At 46.7% G+C, this 21,879-nt stretch overlaps 2 protein-coding genes across 2 annotated transcripts; both read right to left on the minus strand.

The window, feature by feature from the left end:
* Nucleotides 1-10,635: 10,635 nt before the first annotated feature.
* LOC125529481 (ubiquinol oxidase 1b, mitochondrial) lies at nucleotides 10,636-12,008 on the minus strand. The gene has a single exon (XM_048693897.2). The coding sequence runs from the start codon at nucleotides 11,859-11,861 to the stop codon at nucleotides 10,872-10,874; it is 990 nt and encodes a 329-aa protein (XP_048549854.2). The 5' UTR covers nucleotides 11,862-12,008; the 3' UTR covers nucleotides 10,636-10,871.
* A 1,870-nt stretch (nucleotides 12,009-13,878) lies between these two features.
* LOC125529482 (uncharacterized) lies at nucleotides 13,879-18,102 on the minus strand. The gene is made up of 5 exons (XM_087544816.1): nucleotides 17,731-18,102; nucleotides 17,254-17,384; nucleotides 15,187-15,312; nucleotides 14,784-14,911; nucleotides 13,879-14,421 (listed from the first exon to the last, which is right to left on the minus strand). The coding sequence occupies exons 1-5, from the start codon at nucleotides 17,969-17,971 to the stop codon at nucleotides 14,106-14,108; spliced, it is 942 nt and encodes a 313-aa protein (XP_087400942.1). The 5' UTR covers nucleotides 17,972-18,102; the 3' UTR covers nucleotides 13,879-14,105.
* Nucleotides 18,103-21,879: the final 3,777 nt, after the last annotated feature.

A 21,879-nucleotide genomic window follows, 5' to 3' on the forward strand; every position in this document is an offset into this window, starting at 1 on the left:
ACCACATACATTAGTATGTATTATTTTCAATAAGTCTGTTGCTCGCTCCATTGTTTCGGAGAACAGTGTCTTAGTCATCTTGCCCATGAGGCATGGTTCGCAAACATCAAGTGATTCCAAAAGCCCATCAGTATGGAGTTTCTTCATGCGCTTTACACCAATATGACCTAAATGGCAGTGCCACAAATATGTTGCACTATCATTATCAACTTTGCATCTTTTGGCATCAATATTATAAATATGTGTATCACTACGATCGAGATTCAATAAACCATTCACCTCAGGTGTATGACTACAGAAGGTTTTATTCATGTAAACAGAATAACAATTATTCTTTGACTTAAATGAATAACTGTATTGCAATAAACATGATCTAATCATATTATGCTCAACGCAAATACCAAATAACATTTATTTTAGGTTCAACACTAATCCCGAAGGTAAAGGGAGTGTGCGATGGTGATCTTATCAACCTTGGAATCACTTCCAACACACATCGTCACCTTGCCCTCAACTAGTCTTTGTTCATTTTGTAACTCCTGTTTCGAGTTACTAATCATAGAAACTGAACCAGTATCAAATACCCAGGGGCTACTATGAACACTAGTAAAGTACACATCAATAACATGTATATCATATATACTTTTTTCACTTTGCCATCCTTCTTATCCACCAAGTATTTGGGGCAGTTCCGCTTCCAGTGACCATTTCCTTGACAGTAGAAGCACTCAGTTTCAGGCTTGGGTCTAGCTTTGAGCCTCTTCATGGGATTGGCAACTTGCTTGCCATTCTTCTTGAAGTTCCCTTTCTTTCCCTTGCCCTTTTAATTGAAACTAGTGGTCTTGTCAACCATCAACATTTGATGCTTTTCTTGATTTCTACCTTCGTCGAATTCAGCATCACTAAGAGCTCGGGAATCGTTTTAGTCATCCCTTGCATATTATAGTTCATCACGAAGTTCCAGTAACTTGGTGATAGTGACTAGAGAACTCTGTCAATCACTATTTTATCTGGAAGATTAACTCCCACTTGATTCAAGAGATTGTAGTACTCAGACAATCTGAGCACATGCTCACTGGTTGAGCTATTCTCCTCCATCTTGTAGGCAAAGTACTTGTCAGAGGTCTCATACCTCTCGACTCGGGCATGAGTCTGAAATACCAATTTCATCTCTTGGAACATCTTATATGCTCCGTGGCGTTCAAAACGTTTTTGAAGTCACCGTTCTAAGCCGTAAAGCATGGTGCACTAAACTATCAATTAGTTATCATACCGAGCTTGCCAAACGTTTATAACGTCTGCATTTGCTCCTGCAATAGGTCTGTCACCTAGCGGTGCATCAAGGACATAATTCTTTTGTGCAGCAATGAGGATAATCCTCAGGTCACGGACCTAGTCCACATCATTGCTACTATCATCTTTCAACACAGTTTTTCTCTAGGAACATATTAAAAATAAACGGGGAGCTACATCACGAGCTATTGATCTACAACATAGTTATGCAAATACTATCAGGACTAAGTTCATGATAAATTAAAGTTCGGTTAATCATATTACTTAAGAACTCCCACTTAGATAGACATCCTTCTAGTCATCTAAATGATCACGTGATCCATATCAACTAAACTATGTCCGATCATCACGTGAGATGGAGAAGTTTACAATGGTGAACATCACTATGTTGATCATATCTACTATATGATTCACGCTCGACCTTTCGGTCTTAGTGTTCCAAGGCCATATCTGCATATGCTAGGCTCGTCAAGTTCAACCCGATTATTCTGCGTGTGCAAAACTGGCTTGCACCCATTGTATGTGAACGTAGAGCTTATCACACCCGATCATCACATGGTGTCTCAGCACAAAGAACTGTCGCAACGGTGCATACTCAGGGAGAACACTTATACCTTGAAATTTAGTGAGAGATCATCTTATAATGCTACCGCCGTACTAAGCAAAATAAGATGCATAAAGGTTAAACATCACATGAAATCAATATAAGTGATATGATATGGCCATCATCATCTTGTGCCTTTGATCTCCATCTCCAAAGCACCGTCAGATCACCATCGTCATCGGCTTGACACCTTGATCTCCATCAAAGCATCGTTGTCGTCTCGCCAACTATTGCTTCTACGACTATTGCTACCGCTTAGTGATAAAGTAAAGCAATTACATGGCAATTGCATTTCATGCAATAAAGCAACAACCATATGGCTCCTGCCAGTTGCCGATAACTGTCACAAAACATGATCATCTCATACAACAATTTATGTATCATCACGTCTTACCATATCACATCACAGCAAGTCCTGCAAAAACAAGTTAGACGTCCTCTACTTTGTTGTTGCAAGTTTTACGTGGCTGCTATGGGCTTCTAGCAAGAACCGTTCTTACCTACGCATCAAAACCACAACGATTTTTCGTCAAGTGTGCTGTTTTAACCTTCAACAAGGACCGGGCGTAGTCAAACTTGATTCAACTAAAGTTGGAGAAACAGACACCCACTAGGCACCTGTGTGCGAAGCACATCGGTAGAACTAGTCTCATGAACGCGGTCATGTAATGTCGTGTAACACCCCGGATGTAACTTACCCAATTTGTAGTCCAACTCTTGCCGTTTCCGGCGTTAAGTTATTTTATTTTCTCGGGTTCGGGTCTTTGTCTCCGTGTGTTGTTATCGTTGTCATGCATCTCATATCATGTCATCATGTGCATTGCATTTGCATATGTGTTCATCTCATGCATTCGAGCATTTTCCTCGTTGTCCGTTTTGCATTCCGGCGCTTCGTTCTCCTCCGGTGGTCATTTCTAGCTTTCTTTCGTGTGTGGGGATTAAAAATTTCCGGATTGTACCGAGACTTGCCAAGCGGCCTTGGTTTACTACCGGTAGACCGCCTGTCAAGTTTTGTATCGTTTGGACTTCGTTTGATACTCCAACGTTTAACCGAGGGACCAAAAAGGCCTCGTGTGTGTTGCAGCCCAACACCCCTCCAATTTGGCCCAAAACCCACCAAACTCTGCTCCATCATCTAGATCGTTCGATCACGATCGCGTGGCCAAAAACCGCACCTCATTTGGACTCTCCTAGCTCCCTCTATGCCTATTTAAAGGCCCCCCGATTTTCGGATCTCCTCCTACCTCCGAAACCCTAAAAATCCACCTCGCGCGCCGGACATGTCCGTTTCTCGCCGGACAAACGCCGCTGCCGCGCCCGGCCAGTGAAACGTCGCCACGTGTCACGCTGGGAGCCTCCCCGCCGCCAGCCCGCGAGCCCGCCCCCGGCCCCCGAAGCCCATCGGTCTCCTCTCCGCCGCCTGGGTGCCCGCGCCGCCCGACCGGCCTCGCGCCACCGCCGCCATCGCCTCGCCTCTCCGCCGCCACCGCGCCCCACCGGCCGGAGCGGGCCGCTGCCACCGGGACCTCGCCGCCGCCCGGGAGCCTCGCCCAGCCGCCTCCCCGCGCCGCATCGCCTCCCCGCCGCCGGATCCGGCCGGGAGAGGCCGGGGCGACCTCCCCCTCACCTCCCCGCCGTCCTCGTCATCCTCGCCGGAGCCGCCGCCACCTCGCCGAAATTCGCCTCGATCTGCGTGCCTCGGGTCAAACCCTAGATCTGGGAGGTTGAATTTTCGTCCAAGTCCTCGAAATTCCAGATTCATATGCTCCTGTTCATGGTCTCGTAACTTTGCATCCGTAGCTCCGATTCATGCATATAGTATATCAAAACGTTCGTCTCAGAGAGTACATCATTTCATTCCATTGCATCATTTTCATTTGAGCTCATCTTGATGCCCGAAATGCTATTAGAAGAGGGCTACTTGAGTTAATTGTCAGATCTGCTACTCCATCTTAGACATTTGTCATTTTTGCCATGATTGTTGTGTGCATGATATGCCCTGATGCTCTACATATGTTTTGTTAAGGGTTTTGTCATCTTTCCAGAGGTGCAACCCATGTATTTTTGTGATGTGTGTGGTGACTAGTGCAAGCTTGCAAAGTGAGGCACTCGGTAATTCTGTTTTCAGGGACTTAGTAATTTCACTAAGTCCTGGAGCTGTCTATCTCATGATGCCATATGTTCTTGTTGTTTCCTAGTGATCCGTGCCTCTTTTGAGGATGATCAGTAAAGGAGTTTTGTTAATATTGTGGTGCTCTATCCATACATGTCTTTGTTTGCAATTATGGAGCACCCTAGCTTGAGTCAATCGAGCTCTACTTTTGTTACTTTGTGAATCTGGGCAAATTGTCAACTTGTTTGCAATTTTGCCGATGATGTTGTAGTTGATCCGTGCATGCTATGCCATTGTTCTTGCCATGTCTAGATTGAATTGTGTGCCTTCTTAATGGATGTATGCTTGTCTTGCCATGACTTGCACCGTGGTGAGTGCATCGAGCTCGTAAACATGCCTACTTGGGTTATGTTTCAGCATGTGCCAGTTTTCACTAAGTCTGAAAAGTGATTGTGTTTTTGCTATGTTCATGTGCTTGTTAGTATATTTTCTGATCACTTTTGGCTCAAGGTCACTAAGGGACTTTTGTTAATCTATTTGAGTAGCTCCATGCCATCTTTTACTTTGTCATGTTCAGCTCCTGTAGCATGTTGTTTTGTTGCTCCGAAGAGAGCTCCTTGGTCTGAAATTCCAGACAAGTGTTAATTTCACTAAGTCTTAGATCTGTTTGCCATTTGCATTTTTGCCATGCTTGTTTGAACCTGTTAATGGATGAATTGGCCGTAGCTCAGTGCTAGACTTTTGTTAAGCATCTTGAATGCATCCCTGCCATGTATTTTGTTGTCATGTTTGAGTGCTGTAGCATGTTCATCTCATTGCATTTAGATGCCTACTTGCTGTAAATCGCAGACCGGTGTCATATTTGAATCGCTTGCCATTTCCAAACCGTAACTCCGATTCCGGCGTTCTTTATATCGTTTTCAAGCGATTTCATCTCATATTTCCAGTGACACACTTGGATTTCCAAGTTGAGGCTAGGTTCATGCATTTCCTGTCATATCTTGCATATGCATCCCGCATCGCATCCCGCATAGCATACCATCATTGCATCTTATTGTTTGAGCTTGCACGTGGTTGATTGTATCCTTGTTGCTTGTTTGTCTTGTTTGGGTAGAGCCGGGAGACGAGTTCGCTAACGAGGAGCCCGTTGAGTTTGCTTTCGAGGATCCAGTCAACTCTGACAGCTTTGCAGGCAAGATGATCATACCCTCGAAATCACTACTATCTGTGCTATGCTAGTTTGCTGGCTCTTTTGCTATGCCAATGCTTCGATGCCTACCTTTTGCTTGTCAGCCTCCCAAATTTCCATGACAAACCTCTAACCCACCATGTCCTAGCAAACCGTTGATTGGCTATGTTACCGCTTTGCTCATCCCCTCTTATAACGTTCCTAGTTGCAGGTGAAGATTGGAGGCCGTTCCTTGTTGGAACCATTTATTTTACTTGTTGGGATATCATTATATTGCTATGTTATCTTAATGCATCTATATACTTGGTAAAGGGTGGAAGGCTCGGCCTCTCGCCTGGTGTTCTGTTCCACTCTTGCCGCCCTAGTTTCCGTCATATCGGTGTTATGTTCCCGGATTTTGCGTTCCTCACGCGGTTGGGTTATAATGGGAACCCCTTGATAGTTCGCCTTGATTAAAGCTTTTCCAGCAATGCCCAACCTTGGTTTTACCATTTGCCACCTAGCCTCTTTTTCCCTTGGGTTTCCGGAGCCCGAGGGTCATCTTATTTAAACCCCCCCGGGCCAGTGCTCCTCTGAGTGTTGGTCCACCTGTCAGCTGCCGGTGGCCACCAGGGGCAACTCTGGGCTGGCCTACCCGTACCTAAGACAATCTGAGTGTGCCCTGAGAAAGAGATATGTGCAGCTCCTATCGGGATTTGTCGGCACATTCGGGCGGTGTTGCTAGTCTTGTTTTAACCTGTCGAAATGTCTTGAAGAACCGAGATACCGAGTCTGATCGGAACGTCTTGGGAGGAGGTCTATTCCTTCGTTGACCATGAGAGCTTGTCATGGGCTAAGTTGGGACTCCCCTGCAGGGATTGAACTTTCGAAAGCCGTGCCCGCGGTTATGGGCAGATGGGAATTTGTTAATGTCCGGTTGTAGATAACTTGAACCTTAACTTAATTAAAATGAATCAACTGAGTGTGTTACCGTGATGGCCTCTTCTCGGCGGAGTCCGGGAAGTGGACACAGTGTTGGAGTAATGTTTGCGCAGGTTGCTCTCTAGTTTCTCGCTCACGCTTTGCCTCCTCTTCTCGCTCTCTTTTGCGATTAAGTTAGCCACCATATATGCTAGTCGCTTGCTGCAGCTCCACTTATATTTACCTTATCCTACCTATTTAGCTTAAATAGTCTTGATCGCGAGGGTGCGAGATTGCTGAGTCCCTGTGGCTCACAGATTACTATTACACCAGATGCAGGTCCAGGTGATTCCGCTCCAGGTGACGCGTTCGAGCTCAAGTGGGAGTTCGATGAGGACTCTCAGCGTTACTATGTTTCCTTTCCTGATGATCAGTAGTGGTGCCCTGTTGGGGGTGATCGGGACCATGTCGCATGTTGGGTTATCTTTCATTTTGGCGCCGTAGTCAGGCCATGAGTGTTTGGATGATGTATGTTATTTATGTACTTGATTGACGTGGCGAGTGTAAGCCAACTATGTTATCCCTTTTCGTTATCTATATTACATGGGATGTTTGTGATGATTACCTGACTTGCGACATATGCCTTCAATGCGATTATGCCTCTAAGTCATGCCTCGACACGTGGGAGATATAGTCGCATCGAGGGTGTTACATGTCGTTCTGGGCCGCTTCATCCAACAATACCGCCGAACCAAAGTATGACATGCTGGTAAGCAGTATGACTATTATCGCCCACAACTCTTTGTGTTCTACTCATGCATATAACATCTACGCATAGACCTGGCTCAGATGCCACTGTTGGGGAACGTAGTATTTTAAATTTTTTGCCTACGATCACGCAAGATCTATCTAGGAGAAGCATAGCAACGAGCGGGGAGAGTGTGTCCACGTACCCTCGTAGATCGAAAGCGGAAGCGTTTAGTAACGCGGTTGATGTAGTCGAACGTCTTCGCGATCCAACCGATCAAGTACCGAATGCACTACACCTCCGCGATCTGCACACGTTCAGCTTGGTGACGTCCCTCGTACTCTTGATCCAGCTGAGGCCGAGGGAGAGTTTCGTTAGCACGACGGTGTGGTGACTGTGATGATGAAGTTACCGACGCAGAGCTTCGCCTAAGCACTACGACAATATGACCGAGGTGGAAAACTGTGGAGGGGGCACCGCACACGGCTAAAGATCAACTTGTGTGTCTTTGGGGTGCCCCCTGCCCCCGTATATAAAGGAGGGGAGGAGGAGGCCGGCCAACAAGGGGCACACCAGGGAGAGAGGGTCCTACTAGGACTCTAGTCCTAGTAGGATTCGACCCCACCCTTTTTTCCTTCTACTTGAGGGGGAAAAGGGGAAGGAGAGGGAGTAGGAGAAGAAAAGGGGGTGGCACCCCCTTCCCAAGTCCAATTAGGCCTCCTCCCTTGTGGGCTGGTTAGCCTCCCTCCTATGGCCCATAAGGCCCATATCTTTCCCCGGGGGGTTCCGGTAACCTCCGGTACTCCGGAAAAATGCCCGAATCACTCGGAACCATTCCGATGTCCGAATGCAACCTTCCAATATATGAATCTTTACCTCTCGACCATTTCGAGACTCCTCGTCATGACCGTGATGTCACCCGGGACTCCGAACAAACTTCGGTACATCAAATCACATAACTCATAATACAAATCGTCATCGAACGTTAAGCGTGCGGACCCTACGGGTTAGAGAACTATGTAGACATGACCGAGACACATCTCTGGTCAATAACCAATAGCGGAACCTGGATGCTCATATTGGCTCCTACATATTCTATGAAGATCTTTATCGGTCAAACCGCATAACAACATACGTTGTTCCCTTTGTCATCGGTATGTTACTTGCCCGAGATTCGATCGTCGGTATCATCATTCCTAGTTCAATCTCGTTACCGGCAAGTCTTTTTACTCGTTCTGTAATGCATCATCCCATAACTAACTCATTAGTCACATTGCTTGCAAGGCTTATAGTGATGTGCATTACCGAGAGGGCCCAGAGATACCTCTCCGATACTCGGAGTGACAAATCCTAATCTCGATCTATGCCAACCCAACAAACACCTTCGGAGACACCTTTAGAGCATCTTTATAATCACCCAGTTACGTTGTGACGTTTGATAGCACACAAGGTGTTCCTCCGGTATTCGGGAGTTGCATAATCTCAGTCAAAGGAACATGTATAAGTCATGATGAAAGCAATAGCAATAAAACTAAACAATCATTATGCTAAGCTAACGGATGAGTCTTGTCCATCACATCATTCTCTAATGATGTGATCCCGTTCATCAAATGACAACACATGTCTATGGTCAGAAAACTTAACCATCTTTGATTAACTAGCTAGTCTAGTAGAGGCATACTAGGGACACTTTGTTTGTCTATGTATTCACACTTGTACTAAGTTTCCGGTTAATATAATTCTAGCATGAATAATAAACATTTATCATGATATAAGGAAATAAAAATAAGAAGTTTATTATTGCCTCTAAGGCATATTTCCTTCAGTACAGTGTGCCCTCCACATCGACACGTTAGCAAGTTTGAGTCCCAAGATGTATATTTTTTTCTATTTTTATCTACTCCATCGCCCCATACTAGAAGATGTTATCACAAGGAGTACTAACTACAGACATAAGTTCACAATAATGTGCAAACATGTTTAACCTAGAGGGGCTACCATCATGTAAGCCTCATAATTCTTTATCAAGGGATTTCGATACCTATTTTTATAAGCTAGAATTTTTTATTTAATTTTTGTTTGAAATATTTCAAGTGATAGTTGTGCAGTATTTTTTGATAACCAGCATATCCACAAATTCCGTCTTAAGGTAAAGAAAATATCATATCGATAACCAAAACCATGCTTATGATCACTACCCGCTACTAATGGATCTTGTCGTTGATCTCCACTCTGCCAGCCGCTTCTAATTTGAGTCCTATTGGCCAAACGTGCCATGCTTCAAGGATGTGGTACCTGGCGTATGGATATCCTACACGCAAATTAAAAATCTATTTAAGAGGGTGCCTGCTAAAAAGAGGGTTGCGGCCGGACGATTGAAAAGCTAGATTGAAAATTTCATAGGTAATACCAAGATCTAGATTTGGATTGCCACTGAGTGATCTTGCGCTTGTTGCTATGGAGTCCGGGCCTCTTTCTGCGCATGAGAGGGCTCTACACAAATTGCTCAACAAGAAATTGTTAGGTCCAGCGCCAACTCAAGATGACCTTGGTGCACCATTAATCCAGGTTGCTGTCTCCGAAGGAGGGGGCGCGAATACACGGTTCTTTCACCTACATGCCAATAACATGAAGTGCAAGAATTTTGTCGGCAAGCTCAAGATGGATGGACCCATATATGTTGATCATGAGGATATGGCAAGGGTGGTGGATAAATACTTTCACAACTTCGAATCAGTTCTCATGATTTGTCAAGCCTTCGGTTTAGCACTTCCTATTATATTTATAGAAAATCGTTGAACCACGAAGAGTAGGGGTTTGTAGAAAGCAACAAATTTTCCTCAGTGAAGAACCAATGTTGTCAATCCTTGGGGTGCTCAAGTTACGAGTTAATTATCAATACTTGCATAGAATTAAGAACTTCTTGGCCCCAACTTGTCTAATGAGGTTATCAATCTCCGCAGCTTTGATAGTTACAAAGATAAGCGTATCACATGATCTATAAAACAAAAATAAAAACGGTAAGAATAACAACACAAGTGATCGAGCTCATGATTATGAGGAATAACGGACCGGGATCCATAACTTCACTAGTGGCATCTCTGGAAAAAAACATAGCATCTATGTGGTGAAACAAATTACAGTTGTGTATCGATTAATTGCATTTTTATGATTGATAATATATGTCATGATTTCATATAGTCATTACGTCCCTATATCTCTAGACTGTTATCCAACTACATCTACAGCTAACACTCCGCTCGAGAATGCTATCCAGCATGCATCTCTAGGAGTATTAAGTAAAAATAGAGTGTTGCATTAAACAGAGAGTAACGTAATGTTGACAATATATTCTCTTTACCTCTAACTCATCACCGAGGCAACTAGGCAGCTATCTTTTAATGACAATATATTCTCTTACCTCCAACTCATCACCGAGACAACTAGGCAGCTATCGTTTCATCCTTAATTAGTGGAAATGACATAATAGAAGATTTTTCTCTCTTTCTGTCAGTGAGATAGATTACTGTCAAGGTTAAACCCAACTAACATACACACATCTCTCTTGGAGATCATTCATCTAAACATGGTCAGTGCAAATAGTAATAGATCAGAGAGCATATATGGCGTTAGTTTTATCAACAAGCTGTCAATATGTAAATCCATTTAGATTTTATGATTTAAGAGCTTTAACGATGAGATGTTTTGGTGGGTGGCATTTTGCCTAGGAAAGCATGCATATTGAATATCCGTTAAAAATATGTTATTCACAAGTAATAGTATCACTGTACCCAAATGTCACATGTTTTTTTTTCAAGAAAAGTAATCAAATCATATTTACAAGAATTACCAGCTTACAAAACATATCTTTGGGTACAAAGTGACACAAAACTCATAGACATAAACATACTGCGCGCGCAACAATCCATCTTCTCAAACTAACGGGACAAACGTCGGCGACAGTGGTAGTAGATGACAGTGGTGGACTGAGCAGGCATCGATCTATGGTCGTCCATTGAACTGATCAGTGGTAGCCGAGTGGCGCAGGCGTCTGATTCAGTGTCATTCCCTGGTAATGGATGTCCGATGCGTAGTGGTTGGCGTCACGGTGATGCGCCTCGTCGGCGCGCACGGCGGTGACGACGTCCTTGAGCCTGGCGTCGGCGGGGAGGCGCCAGTAATCTATGGCGATGGCCGGCGCGGGCGTGTTCTCGATCAAGCCGGCCTCGAGGTCCTTGAGGTATTCGGTGTAGGAGTGGACGGCCTCCTCCTCGAGGTAGCCAACGAAGCGGTGCGCGAACTTGGGGGAGACGAGGTAGCCGACGAAGTAGGCGTTGAAGAAGACGCCCTGAGTGGCGAGCACGAGCGCGCGCTCCCACCACAGCGGCTGCGTCACCTCCATGAAGGTCATGAGGTGCATGCGCTCGTTCTCGGCCTCCTCCATGAGCGCGCGGATCCAGCCGCCGCTGTGCTCGAAGCGGCGGAGCGAGCGCAGGTGCAGCAGCACGCCGCCCACCATGGGCGGCACGGCCGCCACCGTCTCCAGCAGCAGCGCGTGGCTGGCGTGCCGGCGCTGGAAGAAGAGGTCGCTGCCCTTGCGCAGCGTCCGCACGATGAGGTACGCCACCTTGTCCGCCACCGCCCTGGGCTCGTGGTGCTTGGCCACGTCGATGGACGTGTCCGGCCTGTACGTGTCCCACGGCCTGAAGGAGAACCACGGCCACTCCGTGCCGTCGTCCTTGACGAGCTTCCGCGGCTCGATACCCCAGTAGCTCGGCACGGCCTTCTTGTTCTGCTCCGGCGCTGTTGCGCCCTGGGGCTTTTCAGTGGCTTCTTCTTGCTTGGCACGCGGGCCGGCGGCCTCGGTGCTGGCCATCCGCGCGGGGAAGACCCTCGCGGCGGCGGGCATGATGCCCCTCGCGCTCGCGGCGAGCCTGGACGCCGGCTCGGCGGCGGCGAAGAGGCGGGGGCCCAGGTGGCGCAGCAGCGTGGCTCCGGCCATCCGAGAGCTCATGGTGTTGGCTGTTGAACTACTAAAATACGCCGGTCGAAAAGCTTGAGGATATAATATTTTCTTGTGATCGGATCGAATGGGAAGTCTTGGTTGCTGGGAAGTGATTTCTGTTGGTGTTGATCTGGTAAACTGAGTGATGGCAAGAAACGTTTTTGCTGGAGATGGTTTTATAGGGGAACTCGCGTGTCGGGAACGGCACGGCACGGTGCTTCCCGGAATGTCACTAGACAACATCAACATGTGCGCATTCTCCCTGGATAGAGAAGGAGAAAAAAAGACATGTGCGCACTCGCCCAACAGCTAACTGTCATGGATGATCCAATTCTTTTGTGGTTCAGTTCAAAACAAAAATATTCTTATATGTTGTTACACATACTATACTATTTTCGTGCATGAAGGGCTGCTAACAGAGTACTACTTAATTTAGTTATTTATTTTTGATGTAAACAGACTACTTAGTTTAAATAGGTGTGCATATTTAATTTGACACAGTTGTACCCACCACACAATAATGCATAGTGCGGCGGGCTCGGCCGGCGCGCGCTGCTTCCTGGGCGGAGCGGCAGCGCAGCACAGCAGTTGTCTAATCTAAATGGAATCTTTGCTAAAAAGTACTCCCTCTCTGTCTCATAATGTAAGACGTTTTTTTACACTAATGTAGTGTCAAAAAACGTCTTAAATTATGAAACGGAGAGAGTATAATCTAAACAGGATCAACTGCTTGCCGTGCAAGTCTCTGTCTGGTTGACAGACAAGTAATTTGAAACGGAGGGAGTAAAAGATTCCTAACGGAGTGGCCGAGGAGCTCGTGACGGGGAACGTCGTCGCCGGCTTCCGGGGGAGTTCGAGAGCCATCCATCGGTTGCGCTGCGCGATCCGGACACAACCGCCGTGCGAACTTGACCTGCAGTGCTGCTTGTGGCGTGGATGCCACGCACGGGACGGCCGTGCTCGTGCCACCTGGTTGGGAAATACCACTGGTCTTCGCCTTTGGGGGTCAGCCGGGGAGGCGACTTTGACCATTCTTCGCCGCGGCCGGGATGATGGGGACGACAGATTCCATGGGTCCCGTGCACGCACCGACGCACGCGCAGGAGAACGGGAGCGTTTGACATGGTGGGCGGGCGCATCAAAATGGAAGACGAGGCCAAGTAGGTGCTGAGCTTGAGTGCTCAGTGGAACAGTTGGAGACTTGGAAATCAAATACATTTGCTTATGTCCTGCTGGAGATGGCTGTCCATGTCTAAAGGGTTCTAGAAACGTATACGGCTCCATTTTTTCTTCTTCTTCCAGGAAACAACCATGCAGTGGCAACATACAGTTTTTATGCACTGCCATTTTTTTCCAAGTATTAAAGCATCATAAGAGCTACTCCCTCTGTCCCATAATATAAGAGCGTTTTTTACACTAGTGCAGTGTCAAAAACACTCTTAAATTATGGGACGGAGGGAGTACATTGGAAGTACTGTTGTTCCAGAGGAAATTTCTGAATTCCAAGAAGCTCAGAGAAGGCTTCCGGAGTAAAAGAGCTTTATTATCAGGCAGAGTTTTTCTTATCTTAACTGAAAAGCTTTAGGCATAGTTTGTCTAGCATGTACCTCTGATCTAGTCCTGGCCATCGGCAGCCCGGCCCGAACGGCCCAGCCCGAAATAGCCTGACCCGGCCCGGCCCGGCACTGCTTCCAGGCCGGGCCCGGCCTAGATTTTGTCTGTCATTTTTGCTATTTTCCTGAAGGGGCCCAAGGCCCGGCGGGCTTTTACGCGTTTGGGCCGGGCTTGGGCCCAAAAACAGTCCCAATGCCAGGGCTGGGCCAGGCCCGGGCCTGGATTTTTTGTCTCAGGCTTGGCTAGGCCCGGCCCAAAGCCCGAGGTTTGGCCAGGTATACTCTGATCCCATCAAAAAATTCAGTTTGAAAAAATGTTCATAACTATCCTCTTTGATTCAGAGAAAAATTCCAGCGTATCGAAGAGGCCCCTAACCGTGATTTCGCATTCAGAGCCAGAAAGTTAGACCACATTTCCAAGCCCCCCAAACTGTCATTACGATGATTGTGATACATGTTGCATTGCAGGTTACAACAGATGGGAGTTACTCCATGCCCACTGTAGCTACTAGCTACCCATGATTCATCCACCTGTTCATGGGCGGCTGCATATCGAAGCAAGGCAGGATAAGTTACACTAGGTTACATCACACAAGGGGATCGGCTTATTTGACATACATTGCCGAAACCCGTTTACATTTTACAAGAACCTCTCCAAGAGTTTGAAGTCCAGCACAAGCTCCTTCAGCCCAACCATTTTGCTGTACTGCAAGGTGATCCAGCCAACGAAAGATATATACGCAACAAGAAGGCACGCCCGCTTGAAACGGTAAGCAAACACCCTGATGCTATGGTTGCTCACAGCCCGCCTGGCGGCAGCAAGGAACACTCCTCGCAGGATTCTTACTGCTATTGTGATGAGTATGGAGCTCAGCACGCCCGCCACGACCCCTGCTGCCGCATATCCAAGCATCCACCACGAACTGAAATCTTTTGACTTGCAGAACTTTGAAAACCTGTCATGTTTCAATCTCAAGTTAAACAGAAGCAAATGGAAATATTAAGGATAAATGACCATTTGAAGAACTGAAGGGAAAAAGTAACCATTTTAAACAACCACAGATTCTTAAGTTCCTAGAGTTTACAGCTTGAAATTAAGTGGTGATGCAACAATGCAACCCAAGTATAAGAAACAAAGCCAATTGATAAGCATAAAGCACTAGAGCTAGTCAGATTACCAGTGCAAATAAGAGCAACGAGTACTTTCGGCTATCGACTTCTGGTTAAGGATATGTGGATTAACATATGTTATCACATTATGAGAAGGTAAGGCGATGCCCATGCAGCAGGTAGAAAATTAGAGGGCATATATACTCACAGTACAAAAATCCTTTTCAGCATTTCAATTATTGAAGGATCCTCAGCAGTGCAATTGAATAGCTTGTCTGAATAAATGTCAGCTTTGGTACTCCCCAGTGTGTACCTGCACTTGTATGATTCATTGACCTACAAGAAAAGACGATAATAAAATGATGACCTCTTGATAACTAAACATGATATACGCAAAGGGCGTGCAAACAACTGAAGATTCAAAAAACCACTGGAGAGAACATTATGTATGTCTCATACTCTCATGTGAACTAGATGTTCTTTCTCATGTGAACTACTCCCTCCGTTCCAAAATAGATGACCCAATTTTGTACTAACTTTGTACTAAAGTTAGTACAAAGTTGAGTCATCTATTTTGGAACGGAGGGAGTAGATGTTCCATAGTAGTGTACCTTGAACTTTGCTGTTGTTGACCATACAGCACCAAAATCAGGCCGGCAATTGTGAGGAAGAGCCTCTTTTGGAGCTTCTGCCATTGCATAAGATGTTTGACCAGAAAAATATTCTGTGTATTCAACCTAGAGTATCCATCCACAACACAAGTGAGAAAAACTAACTAAACACATATAGTAATACTCGTGAATACTAATAGTAAACTGAAAGACTGCGGGCAGGCTGTGCAGTGTGCAGTGCACGACCACAAGCTAATGTTCGAAACGTAAATATGTCGTGTCTTTATTTACAGGACTTCATGAACAAACTAGAAACTACAGCTAGAATTGTTCATCATTTATTGCCTTATTTGGGAGTTGAGAGCACATAGAAAGCATCAAAGATCTGTATATATCATTATCAGTAAAAGCATTAAACAGCCCAAATCTAGAGGATCTGAATGTGAGAATACCTAAATCTGTACTATTAAAGGGGAGTTTGCCGTCGTAATAGTTACTCCTCCTTCCGTCCCCTTCCAGCACACGAAAAACAAAAAGAAGAAAAGAACTGGAAAAAACCCCGGGAAAGGGGTAACAACCGCCAGTCCGTCAGCCACGCACCCACACATCCCACGCAGGCACGCCCCATAAATCGCCTCCCGGCCCCACCCCCACGGCCCACATTCTCTGCCACGACGAGCCGTCCGCTGCTTGTCTCCGTCGCTTCCTCGTGCCCCCCCCCCCCCTGATGTCGTGGTTCGGGTCACCGGTGTGGGAGGAGCCGCCCCAACGCCCCAATCAGAGAACGCAACGGCGAACCCGCCAACGGAGACGCTGTCCTAGCACGGCACGCCGTCCCAGCCATCAGCGTTACAGGCACCGACAGCATGCCCTCTACAAGGGTCCCGCACGGGAGCGATAGGAGAGGTGGCAGTACTGTTGAGTTCGCAACCGTCGTGCACATGGAAGCGAAGGTGAGACCGGCGTAGGCTGCGGCACACATGGTGATGCCATCGCAGATCCACAAGATCAGATGAATGCACTCGTAAGGCTCTTCTGTAATCCCGTCTTCTCTTCAAGGACCCCAGCTTGCTCAATAAGGTGCTGATTGCTCATCTGAGTAACTAGGTGTTTGCTCATTTGCTTCTGTTACCTATGGTAGGTTCTGCCCGTAAATTTTTCTACCGTGCTGAGAAGTACATTTTGTGATGTTCTGGCTTACAACAAAGAGTATCAGCCTCCTGAGTCTCTTAGGCACTAACGTAAGCCTATGATACCCACATTTGTTGCTATGTTGAGTTAGCTTTGAGCAGTATTTTGCAGTCAATACAAGTACTTGTCTGTCCTATCAGGTGATCCTTTGATTTGTTGAGTTAACACCTGCTGTTTTCTTTCTTTATTAGCTACCTAAAACGATGGTCTGCTGCTGAGTGCTGACAAGTCATTTTCTTATGAGGTATGTGAGAATTGAACATGTTCATGACCTTCTTTATTTGATATGATAAATTTGGAAGGTGTTAAGCTACTTCAGTAAGTGAAACTAACTTGGAATAGAAATGAGAGGCTGTGCGTTTCAGTATCATGATCTTCTTATTTAATTTTGTTTTGCACACACATGGCCTTTCCCCTCCTAAATTCTGGATACCTATATCCCCACCCATTAATTAAATACACATACAGTAATCCTCGTGAATACTAATAGTAAACTGAAAGACGTGCATGACCGCAAGCTGATGTTCGAAATGTAAATATGTCGTGTCCTTTTTTTTACAGGTCCTTTATCAACAAACTAGAAACTACAGCTAGAATTGTTCATCATTTATTGCCTTATTTGGGAGTTGAGAGCACATAGAAAGAATCAAAGGTCTGTATATATCATTATCGGTTAAAAACATTAGACAGCCCAAATCTAGAGGAGCTGAATGTGAGAATAGCTAAAATGTAGTTAATACATGATGTATAAAATGTCGCTGTGCTGGTACAAGAAGATAAAGCAGGTGAAACAACCAACCAGCAGCTTGAACAACATTTTTAGCTGCTCCACTAGAGAAACAAACACCAAAGTAGAATCACAATATAAATTCTCACCTCAAAAACCGAAGCCCAGTAATAGTCATCATGGCAGCGGAATCTTCGATTACTCGAGGGGTAAAATACATGCTTAGCTTTATAGTTCAACAGTCCAAGCTCGCAAACCTTAGATGACCGAATGTCCAGGCCTACAATGCGCCAACAACCGCATCAGGCTACAGATCAACGCAGCTCGGTCCAAACCAAAAGGGAAAACTAATCACATCCTAAGCTCACTAGCTGAGCCACAGTGTAATCAGCATCCAGCACACATCAAGTGGGGAATACGTAAGCAGCTCTTAGACTTGGTGGAGCAGATGGTAAAGTGCATAAATGGAATATACATCACAAAATTTGCAGTAAGCTCTCCACGCTAAACACCAAAGCAGCTAATTTGCATGCTAACTTCAGCACCCGGTTAGATTCCTAAGCTCTGGGAACAGCATGGGAGTGAATCGGGAGGGAAGAGATGGAAGGGGAGGTACAGTGGCCGACCGGTAGAGAGGATGCGGCAGGTGGAGGGCATGGAGACGGACGCGTTGGAGGAGAGCCCGCCGAGGAGGAGGCCAGCGATGCCGAAGATAAAGGAGAAGAGGAATGACACGGCGATGGGGAAGAGCATCACGAGGGCCCCGCGGACTGTGATCCCGCACCACCGCCTGCGCCGCTCCGCTGGGTCCGCCCCTCTGCCCGGGGCGGCCCGTGGTGGCGCAGGCCCTGCCGCCGACGGATCCATCAAGTGGATGCGCGGTCCATCGCCGGTAGGCCGGCAAGCGGCGGTCGCCGGACGCCGGCGGTGGAGAGAGGTGAAGGTGGAATTGGGGGTGAACGATGGTTGGAGCTGGGCGTAGCGACCATACTTTTCTTGGGCTTCGGTGGTGTGCCACTGGGACGATCGAAGGCTGTTTGGGCCGATGTGCAGGCCTGTCAAGCTTAGTCAACGAATTTTCGTCTTTACCAAGAAAAAAACGCCCCCGGATATCAACTGTGCCTCTCGCGCCACATGGCGAGCAAAGATGGGTTAGATCTTCTTGACCTCTGGCGATCACTTTGTCTATCTTTTGCATTTTTAAGAGCATATGTTTTTTAAGGCATATGCAATAATGCTATCTTACGAGTGTCATGTACTAGAATATCTACTGAGGTGGAGAAAAAAGAAAGGAGAAGAAAAGACTTGCCTTCCTTTAATGAAGAGGTGATCGCTTACCAACAATGTCTTGTTATATTTTTAGGGATGTCTTAATTATTAGAGATAAGGTTATAAAATAATCATTGTACATCATATTTTTACTGGGTTCTCCAGATTGTGTGTAAGGCTTAAGATAAGACAATCTTATCGATCATTGTACATGTCCTAAGAAACAAGGTGGGGGCAAAAAAAATTGCACGGTAAAACAGGATTGTATTAATTAAGGAATAATGTTAGACTCATTTTCATAGATTTTACATAAATCATCTGGCCTAGCACCTAACCAGACTACCGAGCATTGGGAGCAACGTCCTATCTGAGCCATGCAGTGTACAACACCATTTCACCGATCTTCGGGCGTAGAGAAAGCAATGCCGTTGGATCCCATGCAGGAGTCTCTTCGTCTCCTCCACCATGCCAACCAACAAAGATCTACTGATACTCCTATTTGACAGAGCATCCGCTCCTTCCACAATCTAGTTCAGTGATCAACGATATGTTCGTCCGGTACAACTCCAAGGACGTACCCTCGAGAAACGCTGCAATTTCCGCCTACATTGGCAATCCACATGAGCGAGGGAAATGACACGCTGAGAAAATGATGGCTCGTGTGTTGTTCCGCACCATGCCAACTCATCCAGTGCTTTGGCCAGCGACGTGTCAGTCGTCCACATTAAACGTAGACCATCCCGACGAAGGTTTGTTCCAAGGTACATCCTACTACCCCAGCTATGGGCGAGCTCGCCATTTGCTTGCTCACCTGAAGCATACTCTATAGGGGCAATAATTGGTCTAATGCAAAAAAATTGGCATGTTCATATTTAGCGAGGCCGAAAAGTTAACTATGTTGGAAATATGCCCTAGAGGCAATAATAAATTTATTATTATTATATTTCCTTGTTCATGATAATCGTTTATTATCCATGCTAGAATTGTATTGATAGGAAACTCAGATACATGTGTGGATACATAGACAACACCATGTCCCTAGTAAGCCTCTAGTTGACTAGCTCGTTGATCAATAGATGGTTACGGTTTCCTGGCCATGGACATTGGATGTCATTGATAACGGGATCACATCATTAGGAGAATGATGTGATGGACAAGACCCAATCCTAAGTATAGCACTAGATCATGTAGTTCGTATGCTAAAGCTTTTCTAATGTCAAGTATCATTTCCTTAGACCATGAGATTGTGCAACTCCCGGATACCGTAGGAGTGCTTTGGGTGTATCAAACGTCACAACGTAACTGGGTGACTATAAAGGTGCACTACAGGTATCTCCGAAAGTGTCTGTTGGGTTGGCACGAATCGAGACTGGGATTTGTCACTCCGTGTAAACGGAGAGGTATCTCTGGGCCCACTCGGTAGGACATCATCATAATGTGCACAATGTGATCAAGGAGTTGATCACGGGATGATGTGTTACGGAACGAGTAAAGAGACTTGCCGGTAACGAGATTGAACAAGGTATCGGGATACCGATGATCGAATCTCGGGCAAGTGTCGTACCGATAGACAAAGGGAATTGTATACGGGATTATTAAGTCCTTGACATCGTGGTTCATCCGATGAGATCATCGTGGAACATGTGGGAGCCAACATGGGTATCCAGATCCCGCTGTTGGTTATTGACCGGAGAACGTCTCGGTCATGTCTGCATGTCTCCCGAACCCGTAGGGTCTACACACTTAAGGTTCGATGACGCTAGGGTTATAAAGGAAGCTTGTATGTGGTTACCGAATGTTGTTCGGAGTCCCGGATGAGATCCCGGACGCCACGAGGAGTTCCGGAATGGTCCGGAGGTAAAGATTTATATATAGGAAGTCCTATTTCGGCCATCGGGACAAGTTTCGGGGTCATCGGTATTGTACCGGGACCACCGGAAGGGTCCCGGGGGCCCACCGGGTGGGGCCACCTATCCCGGAGGGTCCCACGGGCTGAAGTGGGAAGGGATCCAGCCCAAAGTGGGCTGGGGCGCCACTTCCCTTATGGCCCATGCGCCTAGGGTGAAGGGGGAACCCTAAGGAAGAGTCCCAAGGAGGGAAGGCACCTCCTAGGTGCCTTGGGGGGGAGGGAAACCTCCCCTGGCCGCCGCCCCCTAGGAGATTGGATCTCCTAGGGCTGGCGCACCCCCCCCTTGGGCTCCCTATATATAGTGAGGGTAGGAGGGCCTCTTGAGACACCCCCTTATGCCTTTGGTGCAGCCCCTACCTCTCTCCTAAGTCCTTCTCATCTCCCGTGGTGCTTGGCGAAGCCCTGCAGGATTGCCACGCTCCTCCATCACCACCACGCCGTTGTGCTGCTGCTGGATGGAGTCTTCCTCAACCTCTCCCTCTCTCCTTGCTGGATCAAGGCGTGGGAGACGTCGCCGGGCTGTACGTGTGTTGAACGCGGAGGTGACGTCCGTTCGGCACTTGATCATCGGTGATTTGAATCACGACGAGTACGACTCCATCAACCCCGTTCTTTTGAACGCTTCCGCTTAGCGATCTACAAGGGTATGTAGATGCACTCTCCTTCCCCTCGTTGCTAGATTACTCCATAGATTGATCTTGGTGATGCGTAGAAAATTTTGAATTTCTGCTACGTTCCCCAACAAACTATTGATTGGTCAATCCCTTGTATGGACAGTAATAGTCAGTTTTTGGATGTTTGCCTTCTTGGTCATGTTCTAGGTTCGCTAAATTTTTGTTGATGCACAAGGAGGGAATGGTTATTGAGTTGGCATGATCCTGAACTGAACACCCTCAGAAGCAATCTTTATGAAGGGTGTCGGTGTCAAAAACTGGCGGATCTCGGGTAGGGGGTCCCGAACTGTGCGTCTAAGGCGGATGGTAACAGGAGGCAGGGGACACGATGTTTACCCAGGTTCGGGCCCTCCCGATGGAGGTAATACCCTACTTCCTGCTTGATTGATCTTGATGATATGAGTATTACAAGAGTTGATCTACCACGAGATCGTAGAGGCTAAACCCTAGAAGCTTGCCTATGGTATGATTGTTGTTGTCCTACGGACTAAACCCTCTGGTTTATATAGACACCGGAGGGGGCTAGGGTTACACAGAGTCGGTTACAAGGGAGGAGATCTACATATCCGTATTGCCAAGCTTGCCTTCCACGCCAAGGAGAGTCCCATCCGGACATGAGACGAAGTCTTCAATCTTGTATCTCATAGTCCAACAGTCCGGCCAAAGGATATAGTCCGGCTGTCCGGAGACCCCCTAATCCAGGACTCCCTCAGTAGCCCCTGAACCAGGCTTCAATGATGATAAGTCCGGCGCACAGATTTGTCTTCGGCATTGCAAGGCGGGTTCTTCCTCCGAATACTCGATAGAGGATCTTGAACACAAGGATAGTGTTCGGCTCTGCAAAACAAGTTCCACATACCACCGTGGAGGGAATAATATTTCCACCAATCTAATATGCTGACGACTTTTCATAACGTGACATC

This window comes from Triticum urartu, chromosome 2A (genome assembly GCF_056163025.1).
Source record: "Triticum urartu cultivar PI428250 chromosome 2A, HENAU_Tu73, whole genome shotgun sequence".
NCBI lineage: Eukaryota > Viridiplantae > Streptophyta > Magnoliopsida > Poales > Poaceae > Triticum > Triticum urartu.

Coding starts and splice junctions, on each gene's coding strand:
- LOC125529482 (XM_087544816.1), bottom strand. CDS start 17,971: ATGGATCCGTCGGCGGCAGGGCCTGCGCCACCACGGGCCGCCCCGGGC. Junction 15,313..17,253: donor ACTGGGCTTCGGTTTTTGAG/GTGAGAATTTAT, acceptor TGGATACTCTAG/GTTGAATACACAGAATATTT. Junction 14,422..14,783: donor CTGAAAAGGATTTTTGTACT/GTGAGTATATAT, acceptor GAAACATGACAG/GTTTTCAAAGTTCTGCAAGT.
- LOC125529481 (XM_048693897.2), bottom strand. CDS start 11,861: ATGAGCTCTCGGATGGCCGGAGCCACGCTGCTGCGCCACCTGGGCCCC.